At 51.7% G+C, this 18,006-nt stretch overlaps 1 protein-coding gene and 2 non-coding genes across 3 annotated transcripts in view; all 3 read left to right on the top strand.

Moving 5' to 3' along the window:
- Positions 1–779: 779 nt before the first annotated feature.
- Trnac-gca lies at positions 780–851 on the top strand. Its single transcript has one exon. It is a non-coding gene; the product is annotated as a tRNA-Cys (tRNA).
- A 626-nt stretch (positions 852–1,477) lies between these two features.
- Positions 1,478–1,549, top strand: Trnac-gca. The gene has a single exon. It is a non-coding gene; the product is annotated as a tRNA-Cys (tRNA).
- A 1,765-nt stretch (positions 1,550–3,314) lies between these two features.
- The window catches only part of Plxdc1 (plexin domain containing 1), a 64,047-nt gene continuing 49,355 nt past the window's right edge, over positions 3,315–18,006 (top strand). The window contains exons 1-2 of the mRNA XM_031353574.1: positions 3,315–3,531; positions 10,597–10,775. Of these exons, the coding sequence (XP_031209434.1) occupies positions 3,453–3,531; positions 10,597–10,775 (258 nt within the window). The 5' untranslated portion in view covers positions 3,315–3,452. The remainder of the gene's footprint in view (positions 3,532–10,596; positions 10,776–18,006) is intronic.

Raw genomic sequence — 18,006 nt, 5'->3', positions numbered from 1 at the left:
TGGCTGTCCTGGAACTCACTCTGGAGACCAGACTGGCCTCGAACTCAGAGATCCGCCTGCCTCTGCCTCCCAAGTGCTAGGATTAAAGGCGTGAGCCACCACCACCCGGCGATTTTTATTTTTATTTTTATTTATTTTTTAACATCGCATTATGATTTAAAAAGTAAAGGTACTATAGTAAGTACCCCTGAAAACGCCTCACCATTTCTGTCTGTTCCTCAAACTGACTTTTGTTCTTTGTGGAAAGGTTTTGGGGAAAATCCACCTTGGAAACGGGGCGAGGGAGCAGGGACTGCCACAACGATCCATTTGGCTAGAGAACTTGGCCAAGTTGAACGGCATTGGCACCAGCTAACCAGGACCAGCTCTTGGCTCTAGTGGGGACAAGTAGCCTGAGAAGGGGACCCCAGGGAGATGGAAAAGCCCCTGAGTCCTTTAAAGGCGGTGCTAAAGATGGATTGGAGACCCATCATGTGCTTCTATATTCAGGACCCGAGATAGTACAGCCTTTCCCCTTTTCAAGCAAGCAGGGGACCTCTAGGGGATCCTGGGCAGAGATACCAAGGACCCAGACCTTTAATTTTGTAGTTTTCCTGAGATGTGGTTATGAAGGGAGAGCTTGTGAACGCTAGATATTTCAGTCATAGTTCGAATTTTCGTTAGTTTTTTTTCCATGATAATAACAAAAAATTTCAAGTACAATAAAATATTATCAAGCTGCTACGTCATAGAAATCTATTACAAAGAAATACATTCTGGTGAAGCTAAGTCACCGCATCGGGGGTATAGCTCAGTGGTAGAGCATTTGACTGCAGATCAAGAGGTCCCCGGTTCAAATCCGGGTGCCCCCTCGCGGCTCCTAGCCGTAAGTCTTTTGTTATCACCACACTTAGTTTGAGTGTTTAGGGGGGAGATGCAGGGACTGCCCCTGCCCACTCTATTTTGCTGGCATATGCTGTCCTCCTGTGGCTGCAGTTAAGTGTGTGTCCCCGGCCGAAATGTGACGCGAACCTAGAGTCCAAGCCCACCGTATGATTTCCCAGGCGGCCGCGCGTGACCCGCGGGGAGCGCTGTGCCGGTTGGCGTGTTCGGGTGCAGGCGATTTCCACGCCTGTGTCTAGGGTTGGGACCAGGTTGGAGGCGGACGGTCGGTCGGGAGAAGTCGCGTGAACGTGCAGGAGGGAGAGAGATCGCGGAGAGGCCGCGGCGGAGCTAAAGAGGGGAATCCATCCAGAGGAGCGCGGGATAGCGAGGCGTCGCCTCTGTCTTCTGGAGGACGTATTCTTGTGCCTTCAGAAGGAATCTCAGACCATCAGGAAACAGCTTTTGCTTTGAGGCTGGTAATCTGGCGGGTCAGGTCAGGTCCTCGCGTTTCTTGATAACTTCGAACCAGATTCTCCCCTCACTTTCAGTGACACTTTAGTGCGCCTGCGCCAGAGTAGAACTAAGTAGTAACTGACGCAAACCTACCAGCAGAGGGGGTATAGCTCAGTGGTAGAGCATTTGACTGCAGATCAAGAGGTCCCCGGTTCAAATCCGGGTGCCCCCTCGTAAGTCTTTTTCACGTCCCTACGTATTTTTATGGTAATACTTCCCTCGCTGACCCCGGAACAGTCTGGGAGAGGGGGGCGACGGTTAGGAACCGGGAGTTTTTAGGGCAGTGGGTCCCCGGATGTGCCTAGCCCCAACACCTGGGCCCGTGCTAGAAGATTCCTGACCTCAGGTCTGACCCAGTGAACTATCCTGGGGTGGGGCTAAAAACGCCGGTTCTGAGAAGTGCTACCCTTGCATGCTCAAGTTCTAGAGCCTTACGGTTAGAAATTTGTCCACGCCGTTTGCTTCTACTATTTCCAAGCTTTTGCCTGAACCCTAATAAAAGACTATATAACATGGAGCGTGGGCACTGAGACTGACCACGCACGATGACACCAGGATTGAGGCTGGAGGTCCATCTCGGGACACTCTAGAGGCCCTCCTGCCTGTGCGGGCAGTCTCTTAAGTCTTCAAGAGACCAGCTAAACGGCAGCCCCGTGGCTCATCACGTGTCCACTGGGTGGCGGTAGGAGGCCACAGCTGGAAGGGACAGCTTCTTCGCTCCCCCAGAGACTGTCCTGGGAGAATTCAGGCAAGGCATTAGAAATGCAATGGCTGGCTGGGTTTGGTGGGCTCAGGTTTGTAACCCCTTCATTTAGATTGAAACAGGAAAAGTGATCGTGAGTTCGAGACCAACCTGGTCGACAGCGTTAGTCGTTCGTTGTCTGGAAAAATAACAAAAAGCCCTTCAGCTGCGGGGCTTGCCTTGGCTCATAGTATTACATAACAACATATTGAGTTCTTGGGGGAGGCCACCTCTAGGCTTTCGGACCCAGAGGAGAGTGAAACTGGGATTCTGAGAGATGAGAGTATTTAGTCTTCGTTTCCTTCCTCGGTCCTTCTTTTGACCTCAGTGTCAGGCCATTCACTCACTCAAGCCCACACCCTACCTATGTACCCAACCCTTCAGGGATATGCCCCCGTGAAGCAGCCTATGCACCCTGTCTGCACTTTCCAGGTCCCCAGCGCGGAGGGAGCCAGGGCCCCCTCAGGCCTCTCCACTCTCTAGGCCCCAGTTCTTCGCCTCCCCACGAAGTAGGTCACAGGCACCTTCGTGCCTTGTCCTGATTCCATGCCGTCTATTAAATCTCCTAAACTGCGGGTATTTTTATTCCATCCTGGAAGGAACAAAAAAAAGTGCCCTATTCCCAGAGTCCAGTAGAGTGTGGTGGCAGTGGGCGTCACTCCTGGCTCTGTCTGGGTCTAGCCTGGACTGATCTGGCCTTCCTGGGGAGGGAGCACCGGGCTGTTTCAGAGAAGGAATGTGCCAGACTCCAGCGTCTACACGTCTGCTGGACGGGGGTCTGAGGAGAGTCGGTGCTGGCGATGCGATGGGGTGTGAAGCAGTCAAGTTGGGGAGATGCAATTCGTGCCTCGCTTGGGGCAGAAGCTGGGGGGCTCGGCTGCGGGAGATTCCTGGTGTGTGTCTGTGCGTGCGCTTACGCACAATACCAGGAAGCCACCGAGGTGCGCGGACCCGCTCGGAAAGTCTCCGGCTCTGGGGATGGGTGGTGGGATCCAACGGCCCAAGTAGGGGCGCTTCTTGGGGTCCTCCCCCTCGGCCTTTAGGTTTCTGGGGACAGCAAGGTTCTCTCGGTAACCAGAGATGTCCCGGCGCGGTCCTGGGTTCTGTGGGGTGCGGCGCGGAGCTCCGGGAGGCGGGGACCCCGGCGTCGCGCCCCGCCCCGCCCTCTGGGTCCTCCCGCCCGCGCTCCCCAAGGCCGCGGCGCCGTTCTTCGCTCGCCGTGCCGGGCTCCGCTCCCGCTCCCAGCTCTCCGCTCGCCCAGCCCGGGGCCGCTCCCTCTGCAGCCGCCGCTGCCGCCGCCGCCGCGCGGACCCGGAGGTCGTCCGCGCCCACCATGCGGGCTCAGCTCTGGTTGCTGCAGCTGCTGCTACTCCGCGGGGCCGCGCGCGCGCTCAGTCCCGCAACAGCCGCAGGTAGGACGCGCGGCCAGGGCAGGTGCAGACACGCCAGCGGGACCCGGGTGCTGTCGCAGGACGCTGGGGAGAGGGGACAGGGACCCTGCTTTCCCTGTGTGCGCACAGAGGGTGCGCACCTCCTACTGCTGTCGGAAGGACGTGGAGGGACCCAGCCCGGGGTCCCCAGAATAGTCGCAGGGACCCGCGTTCATTCCAGAGAGGCGTTTGCTTTTTCTTTTCCGTGCTCTTCCCTGCTGCCTCCCTCTGCTGCTCTAGGTGGGGTCCCAGTTGGGCTTGTGACTGCGTGGGAGTCCCGGAGGATGGGAGACATCCTGGCCCCAGCGTGGCCGTCTAACTTGCTTCCCCTACCTATTGCGTACTGGGACCTCAGGAAAAAAGCAGCCTGCTGCTCCCCGATCTCCCCCAGGATCAAGGGTCCCCTTCTCCCTCTTGCTTGGTTCGGCTCGGGCTCGGCTGTCAGTCGCACTAGCTGTGCACCGAGGCAAGGGGGTTGAGGGCGGAGGAGGAGCTCCATTCCGCACACTCCTCTCTCCTCTAGAACAGTTCCTCAAGCCATTTCTTCCTCTTGGAGATCCTTTCAGAGATCTACTTTGAATCTCTCATGTTACCAAGAAAGGCCGTTTTAGGTTTTGCACCCAGGTTTTCTCGGGGGCTGGGAATAAGGGTCATTTCTCAAGCTCCTTAAAAGAGACTTGAGTGTCCCACACTTGGGATCAGGGAAGGGATCCGTTCATGGGGCTCTTGTGTCAGCTTCATGCCTGTGTTCTTGACTTTGATGGTCACGGTATGTAGTCCAAATGAATCTGGGTTGGGATGAGATGTACGGGTTGGGAGGATGCTGGTGGTGACCGCGGGGGGGGGGCGGGGGGCGGGCAGAGAACAGAGAAGTCACATGTCTAGAGACTAGTGTGGAGCCATCAGTGTTCAGGGAGGCCCCCACAGAAGGTAGCTGGGCACTTGGCTTTTAGTTCTGCTGTCTCACTTGCTGTGTGACCTTGGACAAGTTACTTACTTTCTCTGGGCTCGGTTTTTGATTTATAAAAAGAGGTTATTGACAAAATCTTTGGCTCTTCAAGGTAGAATTATGAGATTTTTTTTCCCCTTAAGATATTCTTTCCTTCTCAAACATATACAGGTAACTGATAATTTATTTTTAAATTGTAACTAGGAAGAGACTGAGTGGGTTAATTTCTGGGTTCTTTTCAGCCTTAGCTGGTGTGTTTTCTGAGTTCATGGCTGGGTCGATGAGGGGTTTGGGCCGTGGAGAGGGTTGAGGAAGGGAGCTGACTACATCAAGGGACCCAGGGTCACGTGTCACTTTTGTAAGTACAGACTACTCGGCCTCCTCTGCTTTTAGATTCATCTAGAAGACGCTGAGCATCTAATCTGCAGCAAGTGAGATTGAGGTTAGACCCTAGGAAGCTGTAAAAAGCTGTCAAGGCAACTGTTGACTCATCCCAGGTCGGGCTGGGTTTGGTGGTGAGGTTTTGTAGAGGCCATCAGAGGATGTGCGTAAGTGGGGAAGGCTGAGACGGTCCTTCACGGAGACTGGCTGCTTGCTCTGTATGATAGAGCCCCTGAGGCCAGTGAGAGCAACATGGCGGGGGTCAGGTGGAGGTTCCTCCATCCCTATATCCTTGTTCCCACATTCATCCTTACAACGGGAAACAGGATCGATGACCTGAAGAAGGAGTAATAATTAAGGAGAGCGCAGAAACAGCCAGAAGTCAGGCAGAGAGGAAGATGGCCTCCAGGCCCAGGAGGGGGTCATGGAGGGTCTGGTCCCAGGGGAACCAGAGGCATCTAGGACACACACACACACAGAAGGGAGACTCAGGCAGCCATTTTGAAACTCATAAGGAGTCCCGACCCCCTCCTATTTTCTGAGCCAAGGTTGCCCGTCTCCAGGGTCCGGGCTGAATAGAAAGATGTCTTATAACCCAGCCAGCCTTAATCTGCTTTCAGTTTCCTCCTTGCCCTCCGGGGGCCTCCCAATAAACTGGTATACTGTGACTAGAATTCAGGTTCCTCACAATGGCTTCTGGGATTGCCGCTGCTTCCCATCAGCTGCAGTGTCCCCTTCTCAGAGAGAGCTACCCTGACGGCAGGGCCTGGCAGCAACCACACTGTCCTGATTCACTGTGCTGTGTGTCTACGGGAAGAAGTCCAGAGTGTTTGAGCTCAGGATCACACTTACCTGTCACCGAGAACTCCTTCACACCTCCACACCCACCCACCCACACCTTGTGTGGAGATCTCCTAGATATATGTGTGTGGAAAAGCTGGGTATGATGGGCCACACTGAGAGCAAGGCCACTTGGAGGAAAAAGGATCGGAAGTTCAAGGTCACCCCCAGCTATATAGTGAGTTCGAGGCCACCCTGCTACAGAAGACCCTGGTTAAATACATCCAAACTGTTCAACAGTGAGCATACACATGCTTCTGACTTGGGGTGATCTTCAGAAAGCAGAGCCTCCTTCCCCACCCCTCCTGCTACCTGGTGTCCCTCTTTCTTGTCCACAATTTTAATTTCCAAGGTCAGGCGGAGGGTCTCAGCAGGAGGAGCTCTATGCATAGGAGGTGGGGTTTGTTAAGCCTGGGACAACCTTGTGTGACCTTGTGTGAAGCAAAGAACAGGACTTTGAGGCACAGTGTCATATATAGCCCAGGCTGGCTTTGAACTCACCGTGTAACTGAGTAACCTTGATTTTCTGATCTTCCTGCCTCCACCCGACGACACTGGGTTACAGACATGGTGCCATCATGTCATGTTATAGAGCACTGGAGAATTGAGCCCAGAGCTTCTGGGCTGCTCGGTGACATAGTAGGCGAGCCAAGCGAGCACTCTACCAACTGAGCTACCTCCCCCGAGCACTGCCTTCGGGGTTGGTTTCGATGACTGCTTTGTGTAGATGGTTTGTTAAAGATTCAGCCTAGCTAGCGAGTGATAGAACTGTTCTCACCTCATCTTGTCTGTCAGAGATGGAGGCTTCCAGAGAGTCCGTAAATTGTGGCATTCCGGTTTAAGGTTGGGCCTCCAGCTTGGTGGCAAACCTGTGTTCTTTCGGTGCCGTGATAGGACAGTGAGGGTCTCCAGCTGGGCTGCGCCCGAGGGAGGGTCTTCGCCCTAGAGGCTTGGTGCTGAGTCTCTCCTTCCTCCTGCCAGCTTTCCACCCTCTCCACCCACTGGTACCTCCTGAACACTGGTCCTTGCAGTACCCAGAATTCTAGATGCAGAGGTGACCGAGGGCATGATGGTCCAGGAGGCTAGCTTGGGTGGTGCCCCGGGCATCTGGGTGAGGGAAAGAGGAGCGTCAGGGAGACTCTGGGAAGCACTGATGTCTCACAGACTTGAAGGATGAGTATAAGCTCATGGGTTATTTAGGAGCAGAGTGTTCTTGGCTGAGAAGGCTTTGTGAATCTGTGGTGACTGGATGGCAGGACTGGGTCCTAGAGAGCCAGGAGGGATGTGAGAGAAAGAGAAACCAGGAGCCTGGCCATGAGAGCTCTCGGATCAGCTGCAGGGGTGAGGTGAGAGGGGCGTAGGAGGAGTGATGGATCACGTGGGTCTTCTATGTGGCTTGTTCTAGCTACAGTGTGTGGGCAGCTGGCTCTAGGGCATACAGGGTGGAAGGTGAAATGAATACCCAGAGAGACCATCAGTAGCAATAACAATATGGCGGAGGTATGGCTAGAAGGGCTGGCTTGAGATGTGTCAGGCCCTGGGTGGTGTAACCCAGCTCCTCGGCCCTAAGACACTGCAGCAGGGCTGTGTCAGGTCAGGGGATGGGAGCATGGTCTCTGTATTCCCCCACATTATACAGTCCTGGCTGACCCAAACCTTGCTCCGTAGGCCAGGCTGGCCTTGAACTCACAGAGATCTGCCTGCCTCTGCCTCCTGAGTGCAGAGTTTAAGGGAGTGCTACTATACTTAGCCTTATTGCACTGTGCTCTATGGTTCAGCCAGACTGGAGCCAGCCGGCCTTAGTTCCAGTCCTGCCATGGAATGAATGGATGACCTAGAGGCGGGTTGTTAGCCTTATTTTCCCCATTTATAAAATGGATCTAAAGCTAATGCCCATCTTCCGGGATTGATTGGCACGGGGAAGAAAGGCTAGTGCCCACTGAGGTGGTTTTGTGCCATTAGATGGTATAGCCCTTAGGGCCCTGAGTGACGACGGTTCAGTCTCTGTTCCAGAGGCCAAGGATGGAATGGGAGGGAACTGAGAGGCAGAATCAGAGCCAAGGGTGTCCAGGGGTGAGGGGTGTCCAGGGGTGTCCAGGCATGCCGTCGATGTAAACCTGCTAGGCTGTGGCTTCCACTAGGTTTCAAGGCTGTGTGCCCAGACATCTATGTGGCCCTGCGCCTATGTGACCAGCCAGCTGCACTAGCACGGACTAAGAGGTGACATCCTGCCCATCCAACTGGAAGGGCAGACATGTTGAAGCTGGAGAGACACTGGTGGGGATTCCTAGCTCTTAGCCTCCTCTGCTCTTACTCCGTCATCCCGCACAGAACCCTACTCCTAGATGGTTGGGATGCCTGGATGGTTTTTACTCAGTACTTGGATCAGCCCTGTTATTGGTGTGCAGCTGCAGCTTAAAGAGGAAAACCTGCCAGGTCCTAGCTTAGGGGTGGTAGACTGGAACGGGGAGCCCAGATGTTCTTCCCTGCCATCCTGTGGGTCTCCTCCCTCCCTCCCTAACATCCCTCTCCAAGGTCAGTCCAGGCTTGGTGCTTCCTGCCTGTCTACCCATCAGCCCTTCCACTTGGCCTGCATGTGTGGCTTTCCAGTCCTAGCTCCTGCCCTGCCCTTGGGGATACTTACAGGAGGACTTGGGGAGAAGGCCACCCAACGCATTACAAACAGACCTGCCACAGACAGCTGTGGTCTTGCAGAGGAGGCCGGGCAGCTTGCGTGGGGACGAGCGCTGCCACCCAGTGCTGGGCTTTCAGCCATTTGGTAGATAGCCCGGGCAAGAGGTCAGAACGGCCCCTCTACCCATATTCTCCAGGAGCATCTGGATATGATTAGGGGCAGAGATGTGAGAGGGGCCCGGCTCGAGTCCAGCAGGCACCAGCAGCCAAGAATGACTTAATTGGATAAAATGTCTAATGACAAATCAGAGCCCGGCAGCAGCATCCTGGCCGGGCCTCAGGCCTGGTCTAGCCAAGCCCTGTTTCAATCTCTGTTCTTACTGCTACCAGAGAGCTATCCCCTAGTGTAGTGTCCTCAATTAAGCAGTGATTGAGCGCTTACTGTTTGCCAGGCACTCAGAGGAGAGTGGAGAGAGGCCTGAGGAGCACAGGTCCCCCTGGGAGAGGGCACAAATAGCCTGGGGAGGGGAATCTTGGACAGAGAGACCCACTAGAAGAGCTTTGGTGAGCAAGGCTGATGGAGTCAGAGGTGGAGAGGAGATGGGTATCTGACCTAGGACCCAAAATTGATGGAGGCCACAGGCAGGGTGGTCTGTGCCTTTCATATATCCTGGGCAGGAGTGACAATTAGAATGTCACTCCTTTGGGAACGGGAATTTAGCCTGGGCTTTGGGAACTTATTTCTCTTAAATGAAGAAGGATCCTTTTCAGGATCGGTTAGAATTAGTTTATTGGCCCCAAGAGAGTTGTATGCTTGGGAGACCTGCCTCCGTGCGGCCACTTGCCAGTCCTATGCTCGTGACAGACATTACTAATCGATCGTGACAATCTCTGCTGCTAAACACAGATGAGGCCTTGGCATTTCAGTCTAGAGTGCTTCTGGCCGCTGCAGATGAATGGGAGATGGCATTCGAGATAAAAACCTCTCTGCTGTCCCGGCTGGTTTCTGTGTCCCTTGTTACACAAGGAAAATGATTTGCCTGAGGGCAAAGCTTGAAATAGTGATGGAACTAAAACTCTGCCCCTCAGTTGGACAAGGGGGCCAGGTGTGGCAAAACACACCTTTAACCCTAGCACCACAGGGGCAGATACAGGCAGATCTCTGCGATTTAAGACGAGCCTCATTTAGATAGCAAATTCCAAGTCAGCCAGGGCTAAGTATTGAAATCCTGTTTCAAAACAAACACACCAAATCAAATTTGCAAGGGAGAACAATTTGTTTCCAAGAAGTTTTTGTTAAAGTACAGAGGGACTTTCAGCTGTCAAAGCCAATGGGGGAGGGAAGGAAAGTGGGGGTGTAGCTAGGTAGAGAAAAAAGATGCTGCTAAGTAGCTTCCAGAACAGCAGTCCAGGCCAACAAGTCATCGGGTTTAAAATGGGCCAAAGACAAACATTTTCCCAAAGAAAGTGCACAGCCAATAGCGCATGAAACAATGCTCATTCTCGCGAATCATTAAAGAAAGAAGTGCAAGTCAAAACCGCAAGCATGTATCGCTTCCCATCCATTGATTAGAATGGCTACTGGAAAAGAACATAACTTGATGAGTCGATTAAGAAATAGAAAACGTCAGGCACCGCTAAGAATAAAAACCGTCCTTGGGAGTTGGTGAGATGGCTCAGTGAGTGGAAGTCCTAGCTGGGATTCCAGAGGACCTGGTCCGATTCTTGGCAACATGTGCTATATACAGCAGGCAATAGCATTCAGTCTTCAGAAAGAACACATCAGAACCTTGGAGACACTGTGCTAAGTGAAACAAGCCAACCACAACAAGAGATATAGTGTATGATCCCACTTATATGAGATGTACGGAGTATTCAAAAAACAAAGAGATAGAAAACAGAAGGACACGGTTGGGCCTGCAGGTCAGTGGTAGAGCCTGGCACGTAAGAAGCTCTGAGTTCCAACCCCAGCACCTTTAACCCCTCAGCCACATTCTGGTTTGCCAAACATACCTTGCCCACTGTGGACGCTTGAGTGGCTTAGTGTTGCGTGTGCATGTTCCTGGGCATGGTATGAGACACAGGGCTCTCAGTCTGGGTTGTGAAGCTGCTGTCTTAGTCACCGAGTATCCCCAGAACCAATGATGGTGTCTTGTTGAGGTCTCTGCAGGATAGGTCTGGACCGCTTCTGACATCTTTTCCTCAGGACCACCACCACTCAAGTGCACTGTCCCTTCTCTCAGGTCACGATGAAGGTCAAGGCTCTGCATGGACTGCCAAGAGGACCAGGCAAGGCTGGAGTCGGAGACCCCGAGAGAGCCCCGGGCAAGTGTCGAAGCCAGGCAAGACCCAGCTAAGCCAGGATCTGGGTGGGGACTCCCTGGCCATCGACACACTTCCAGACAACAGGACTAGAGTGGTGGTGAGTGCAGAAACGACATGGAGGGAGAGGAGAGCTGGAGCCTGCCTAGGTGTCAGATACGGAGGGAGTCTGGGATGGATAGGATCCCGGAGAGGAGGAGGCAAGCCAGCTCCAGGCTGGATCATAGGATCAAAGCAGCTGGCCTCTGCCAGGATGGATGAAGTAATTTGCTCCAGGGGACACAGGACAGGCTCTGAACTCCGCCATGACTTAGAGAAGAGAAAGCTGAAGGCGGGATAGTTACACCAAGGCTGCCAGTTTAAGCCCCACTCCACTACATTTCTGCCTCTTTAGGCTGTGAGCCGCTATAAGGACAGGGCTGCTGTAAGAAGCATCCTGAGGTGGTTGGAGCAGAGGACAAACCTGTCCAGGTGACACTGAGGTAGACGTTCCTGGGCTGGGGAGGTGAGGAAGCTTTCTGTGGGAGGAGGTAACTCTGAAAGCTAAAGGGCTTCTGCAGCCATTAATAAGTGAGTTGGAGGTGCTGTGCACCTGTGGCTGAGGAATTTTGCATATTATGTCCATGTGCCCACTGTTAGCCACTTCCAGCGGCTTGTGTCTGGGATGAGTGTGAGCGAGCGTTGAGTGCTTGGTGGGAAGGGAAGGGTAGAGGCTCAGGATGCACAAAAGCTACAGAGTGAGAAGAAGCAGCAACATGCTGGGCAGTGGTGGCGTATGCCTTTAATCCCAGCACTTGGGAGGCAGGGGCAGGTGGATTTCTGGAGTTCAAGGCCAGCCTGGTCTACAGAGTGAGTTCCAGGACAGCCAGGGCTACACAGAGAAACCCTGTCTCGAAAAAAACAAAAAAAACAAAAAGAAAAAAAAGAGAGAGACAGAAGCATCAATGAGAGGGTGAACTTTGCAGCATCGATTTTTTTTATTTCCGTGGAACTTTCAGAAACGTCCAAGCATCAGGCAGTGCTATAGAGGTAGTGGGATGTGGATCATAAAGCCGAAGTGAGAAGAAGATCAGAGCCCTGGAGTCCAGGGTCAGTGTGGGCAGTATGAGCCTATGTTCTAGTTCTAGAATAGCATAGCTCTATAGTTCTATAAAAAAAACCCCAGAAGAATAAACACAGAAGGCCCAGGCTGCCCTCCCACCCCTCCTCAGCCTTCCCCACAGCAGGGTACCTCTGGTTTGTTGATTTCCAATTATCCTGTCTCTTTAGCTCCTTTAATGAGTGAGCTTTGTTTAGTTGGTTTTGAGACAGGGTTTTCATGATGTAGCTTTGGCTGGCCTTGAACTCGCTATGTAGACCAAGCTGTTCTTGAACTTTAAAGAGATCCATTTGATCGGTCTGGCTCCTAAGAGCTGGCCTAAAGGTGTGGGCCACCAGACCCAGCCCTGAGTGGACTTTGAACATTCTCTGCTTCTTGTCTGTTGTGGTAGAGGACTCGGCTCTGATGTTCCCCGCCCCACCCCCCAGAACTTTCTTCTCTCTTTCTTTCTCAGCCTCATGTGCCTTTCCTTGTAGCACCATCACTGTGATCCAAGCAGGGTGATGGCTCATGTTTTTGTTATTATTATTTTTTTAATTTATTGACTTCTGTGTTGGCATTGGGGGGGCATGTACTACATAACGTGTGGTGGAGGTCAGAGCACAACTTTCAGGAGTTAGTTCTCTCCTTGGATCATCAGGCCATTTGGGAAATGCCCTTAACCACCATCTCTCCTCCTGTTTCTTGTTTGCTTTTTTTCTGGAATCCTTTGCTGTCTCCCTGCCTGCTCAGTTCTCTGTGCTAATCCCAGGAATGCCTTCTTCTATGCCTTCTTTTAGCTTCAAGTGTAACTTTCAGTGTGGTCAAACTTGTTATCGAGGGAACTGGGGCTGTGGCTCAGTTTGCAGAACACTTACTTAGCATTCATTAAGCCTGGGTTTGATCCCCAGAACTGCATAAAGTGGGTGTGCACACTTGTAATCCCAGCACTCTAGAGAGACAAGTAGGCGGATCAGAAGTTTGAGGGCATTCTTGACCACATAGTAAGTCCAAGGCCAGCCTGGGCTACCTAAGACCTTGTCTTCAACGTCCAATAACAAATAGAAATAAAAATGTGCCCCATCTTGATGGACTGCTCTCCAGCCCACAGTTGCCAGCTTACATGTCCTTCTCCTCTTCTGTCTCTGGAGTGTTGGAGCTCTGGTCTCCCTACCCCGTATCTTCCCTTTCCTGCTTGATTCTGTGGCAGTTAAGTTTCCTGACAGAGGTCGCCTCTCTCCTGAGAGAAAGGCTCTCCTGAGGACCTCTGTGCCTGGAAAGTCATTTATTCTGCTCTCCCTTGTGATCGGTGGCTTCACTGAATGTAGACTTATAAATTAAAAATAAACTTCCTTTCAAAGCCTGAAGGCATCTCACCATTCTCTTCTAATGTCACTGTGGAGGGCTCCACTGTAACCACAGAGCATGGTGTCTCACATTTATAATCCCAACACTCAGGAGGCTGAGCAGGAACATGGCCAAGAATTCAAGGCTAGCCTCTGCTACCTGATGAGCCCCACATCTCAGCACAAACATACACCCCTGCTTCCCACCCCCAAAGAAATTTGGTGCAACACAGGCTATATATAGTGGCTCACTTCTGTACTTCTAGTATTAAAGGTCATATATATATATATGTATATGTGTGTGTGTGTGTGTATGTACACATATATGTGTGTGTGTGTGTGTGTGTGTGTGTGTGTGTGTGTATTTGTATTCCTTTTAAATAATGCCCACTATCACCCGAGTACTCTGAAATCATAGTTGGCTGTCTGGGCTAGCCTGGAATTTACAGTGTCGGGCTGGCTTGCCTCCAACTGGAGCAACCACACTGTTGTGGGGTATTCATGAGAGAAGACTGATCAGATGTGGGTTTAAGCCAATAGGAAGTCTTTATTGTGTAGCTGGCGTCTACACTGGGTGTTAAGGATCCCAGTGTAGCCCCGAGCCTTTCTCAGGGTGAGCTTTTAAGAACAGAAACCATATCCTGGGTTGACATACTTCGGTTGACAAGAACAGTCAGCCAGAAGCAGTGCTACAGAAGCCAGATAACAGAGCTGGTATGTTAGAGGCTTTCCCAAAACTATGGTCGAATGGACTAGGTCTGCGTTTACATTTTGTCAGGTGGTGCTGTCTATGTGCTGAGTTTTACAGCCTGAATGGGATTTCCATCATGGAGTCAGCCGTGCTGAGGCCTCAGGGGCCTGCACACACCCCTGGCCATGGGTTAAATTCCTAAGACCTTTTAATTATGTGCTTTTTGAAAACCCTTCTTGTTCCAGTGTCATGGATGAAAGGTTCTTTCTCGCTAAGGGTATTTCGTAAGCTTTGAGGGTTTGGGTTTGGTTGACATCTTCTCTGTCATTTCTGGTACTGTGTTTTCCTTTACCCCAGTCTCTGAAATTACCCCAGTCATGGTTTGCCACCATGACTGATTCTGTCACCATCAAACATTTTGAGATTTCATTCATCCAAATAGCATCAGTGTTGACACTAATATTGATTTTTGTTGTTTTGTTTTTTGCTTTTGGTTTTTCGAGACAGGGTTTCTCTGTGTAGCCCTGGCTGTCCTGGAACTCACTTGGTAGACCAGGCTGGCCTCGAACTCAAGAGATGCACCTGCCTCTGCCTCATGAGTCCTGGGATTAAAGGTGTGCACCATCACTATCTGGCTTATTAATTTTGACTTTTAAATGCCATACTTAGGGACTGGTGAGATGGCTCAGCGGGTAAGAGCACCGATTGCTCTTCTGAAGATCATGAGTTCAAATCCCAGCAACCACATGGTGGCTCACAACCACCCGTAATGAGATCTGACGCCCTCTACAGAGAAATTACACAGGAAGATAAAGTTTATTAAGTAGTAATGTAGCAAGAATTAATTAATGTACTTGTAATAAATAGATAATAAATAAATCTTTAAAAAAAATAAGTAAGTGCCATACTTAGCTATTCTTCTCGGTGCCTGAGCTTTTTGGCTCCCTTACCACCATACCTGATGTTAATAGCTCCCTCAGCAGGCCCTCATCCCAGCCCTGAAGTGGACTCAGGACACAGCCCACCCACTTCCCATTCTGTCTTGCTTTCTGGAACATTCAGAACTGAGGAGCAGGGTAGATGTGGAGGACTGGTAGCATGGACAGCCAGCCCATGAGACAGTCCTAAGGAAGGAACTCCTGTCACCTCATCCCATTCCTCGTGGCTTCCTTGGACGGTGGATTAAATACATGATACCTGCTCAGGATCCAGACATGATGGTTGGAAGGGCGAGGTCTCAGTCTTCACAAAGAGAGTCTTCACAGGAAGTAACCACAGAGACACAAACTTCTGGAAGCAATTGCATGTGGGTGTCTAGGAGGACCAGCTGCATCTGGTGGGCCCCGGTGGACCCAGGAACACCGAGGCTTAAAAACAAACACACATTCTTGGGCTCCACTCTGGACAGATTAGCTCAGAAGTATTGAAACCTGGGACTTTGTTTCTTTCCAGTAGCCTACATGATGCTGGAAAGATGGACCAGCGGTTAAGAGCACTGGCTGCTCTTCCAGAAGACCTGGGTACTATTCTAAGTACCTACATGGCAGCTCAGGACTGTCTGTAACTCCAGTTCAAGGGACCTGACACACTTTTCTGGACTCCTTGGGCACCAAGTACACATGTGGTGCACAGACATATGTGCAGGCAGTGCTTGTATACATAAATAAATTAAAATAATTTCATAATCAAAAATCTGCACTTGGGGTAGGGGTGCGGCTCAATGGAGGAGCAGTGTGTGTGTGTGTGTGTGTGTGTGTGTCCCTGGGTTTCATGCTTACACCTGTGAACAAGGAAATAGATAACAAAACTCCTTACATGACTCTGTAGGGTGCCTGGATATAAAAGCTTCTCAGATTCAAGTGAGGGTTTTAAAAAAATATATTATTATTATTATTTTTTTTTCAGAAAAGGGCATCAGAACCCATTACAGATGGTTGTGAGCCACCATGTAGTTGCTGGGAATTGAATTCAGGACCTCTGGAAGAACAGTCATTGCTTTTAACCGCTAAGCCATCCCTCCAGCCCTGTCCAAGTGATTTTTGAGGTCTTTATAAGAGCTTTGTTTTACTTTATTGTGTATTTATTTGTATGAAAGTGTGTCTCGCGGGCGGTGGTGGCACTCGCCTTTAATCCCAGCACTTGGGAGGCAGAGGCAGGCGGATTTCTGAGTTCGAGGTTAGCCTGGTCTACAGAGTGAGTTCCAGGACAGCCAGGGCTACACAGAGAAACCCTGTCTCGAAAAACCAAAAAACAAAACAAAACAAAAACAAAAACCAAAACCAAAAACAAAACAAAAGTGTGTCTCTGTAAGTATATGCCACAAATGTGCAGGTGCCTCAGAGGCCAGCAGGGGGTTTCAGATCCCCTGGAACTGGAGTGACAGGCAGGTTGGAGTCAATGGGTAGAGGTATAGGAACCCCACGTACTCCTCTGGAAGAACACTCTGTGCTCTTAACCTCTGAGCCATCTCTCCAGTCTCTCCAAGCAGTTTTGTAATGGCGGCCCGCCTGGCCCAGTTACCCAGAAGACTGAGGTAGGAAACTCAAAGCCTAAGTGGGTTACAGAGTGATTTCCCAGCTTGTCTGGGCAGCTTAATGAAAGCTTGTCCCAAAACAGAAAATAAGTAGGGATAGTGTGGCGGTGCATGCCTTCGATCCCAACACTTGGGAGGAAGCAGCAGGAGGATTACCACCAGTTCAAAGCCAGTTTGGACTACATAGTAAGCTGTAGATCTTGTCCCCAGTTTCCTGAAATGAATAACAATGTCGGGGTAAGAACCAGAATGGCAGGCTTTTGAAGCACCTTTGTGCACAAGTATTCTACCATCTGGAGGCCTCATGACCCCCTTGACAGCCACACACCAAGAGGCCACACTGCAGCTAGGTGTGGTGACACACACCTTTAATCCAGTACTTGAGAGGCAGGGGCAGGTAGATCTCTGAGTTCGAGGCCAGCCTGGTTTACAGAGTGAGTTCCAGGACAGCCAGGGCTACACAGAGAAACCCTGTCTCCAATCAAACAAACAAACAAAAAAGTGACCCATTAGTTAATTTTAAAAAGAGGTCACACTACAGAATAAGACTGGCTGGGAGAAGCGAGCTCTGTGGAGTTGTACCCAGTTCTGCCTAAGAGGTGACATTGGAGGATGAAGGCTTACGATGAAGTCTATCTGGAAGGGACTTCAGATGCCACACCAGGAAAGAGTCTCCCGTCCTTCGTGGGCTGGAGTGGCACCTGCCTGGACACACATAAACCAGGGGCTCAAGGCTACAGTGGATCCCTGACTCAACTGCAGCCCCTGAGGGAAAGGCTCCTCCCTGCTGTGGGCTGGGGTGAGTCAGGAGTGGGGAGCTTCTGCCAAGGATGGAGGCGGGAAAGCAGCTGCTAATGGAAACCCGTGACAGCAAGGGACCAGCGCCAGGGCTCTGGGAATCTTGCAGGCTGACTTGTGGCTCCCTTCTCAGGTGGCTCTCTAGAGGGGCCAGGAGACTGTGGATGGGACGGTGAAGACTCTCGAATCCTGACCCCTTGCAAGGTGGAGGGAGACACACAGGGTACTTCCTGTGCAGAGAAAGCTCGTGATGTGGCTGTTTTCTGACAGCCACAGAGCGGTGGCAGCGATGAGCCTCAGCAACACTCATTTTTGCCTCATGTCTCTTGGCACCCACACTGCAGTATGCGTACAAGTTTGTGTTGCTTGCCTTCCTCTGGCACTTTAGAGCCAGGCTGTCTGTCACTTGGGATCCCTGCCTGTCCGTGAAGGAAGGAAGGGCTCCCCACCCCTAGATCTCCAGTGGTGTTAGAGAGAGATGACCCAATCGCAGGGTGGACTCAGGGGCCTCTACTCTGCTCCATTGCCCGATGCTCACTCCCCAGCGCCCTGTGCGCGGGGGGGGGGGGGGGGGGGGGGGGGGGTTGCCTGTGTCTGCAGAGACTCTGTCCATTTCAGCTCTGCCCTAAGCAACATTTAGCCAGGGCTGCTGATTACCCATCCTCGAGGCAAGGTCCCCCACTACGCCTGGAGCTTGTCATTGCGCTAGGCTAACAGGATCCAGCTACCTCTGCTTCTCAGCACTGATAGCCAGCATGGATGGCTATGCCCTGCTTAGACGTGGTTGGTTGGGACTGGAACTCAGATCCTCTTGCTTTCGTAGCAAGCACTTTACCCACAGCACCTCTCCCCCAGCCCCCTGCCTGCCTGCCTGCCTGCCTGCCT

The sequence above is a fragment of the Mastomys coucha genome, unplaced genomic scaffold (genome assembly GCF_008632895.1).
Source record: "Mastomys coucha isolate ucsf_1 unplaced genomic scaffold, UCSF_Mcou_1 pScaffold5, whole genome shotgun sequence".
NCBI classification, from domain to species: Eukaryota; Metazoa; Chordata; class Mammalia; order Rodentia; family Muridae; genus Mastomys; species Mastomys coucha.
This window is presented reverse-complemented; position numbering and strand designations above follow the sequence as displayed.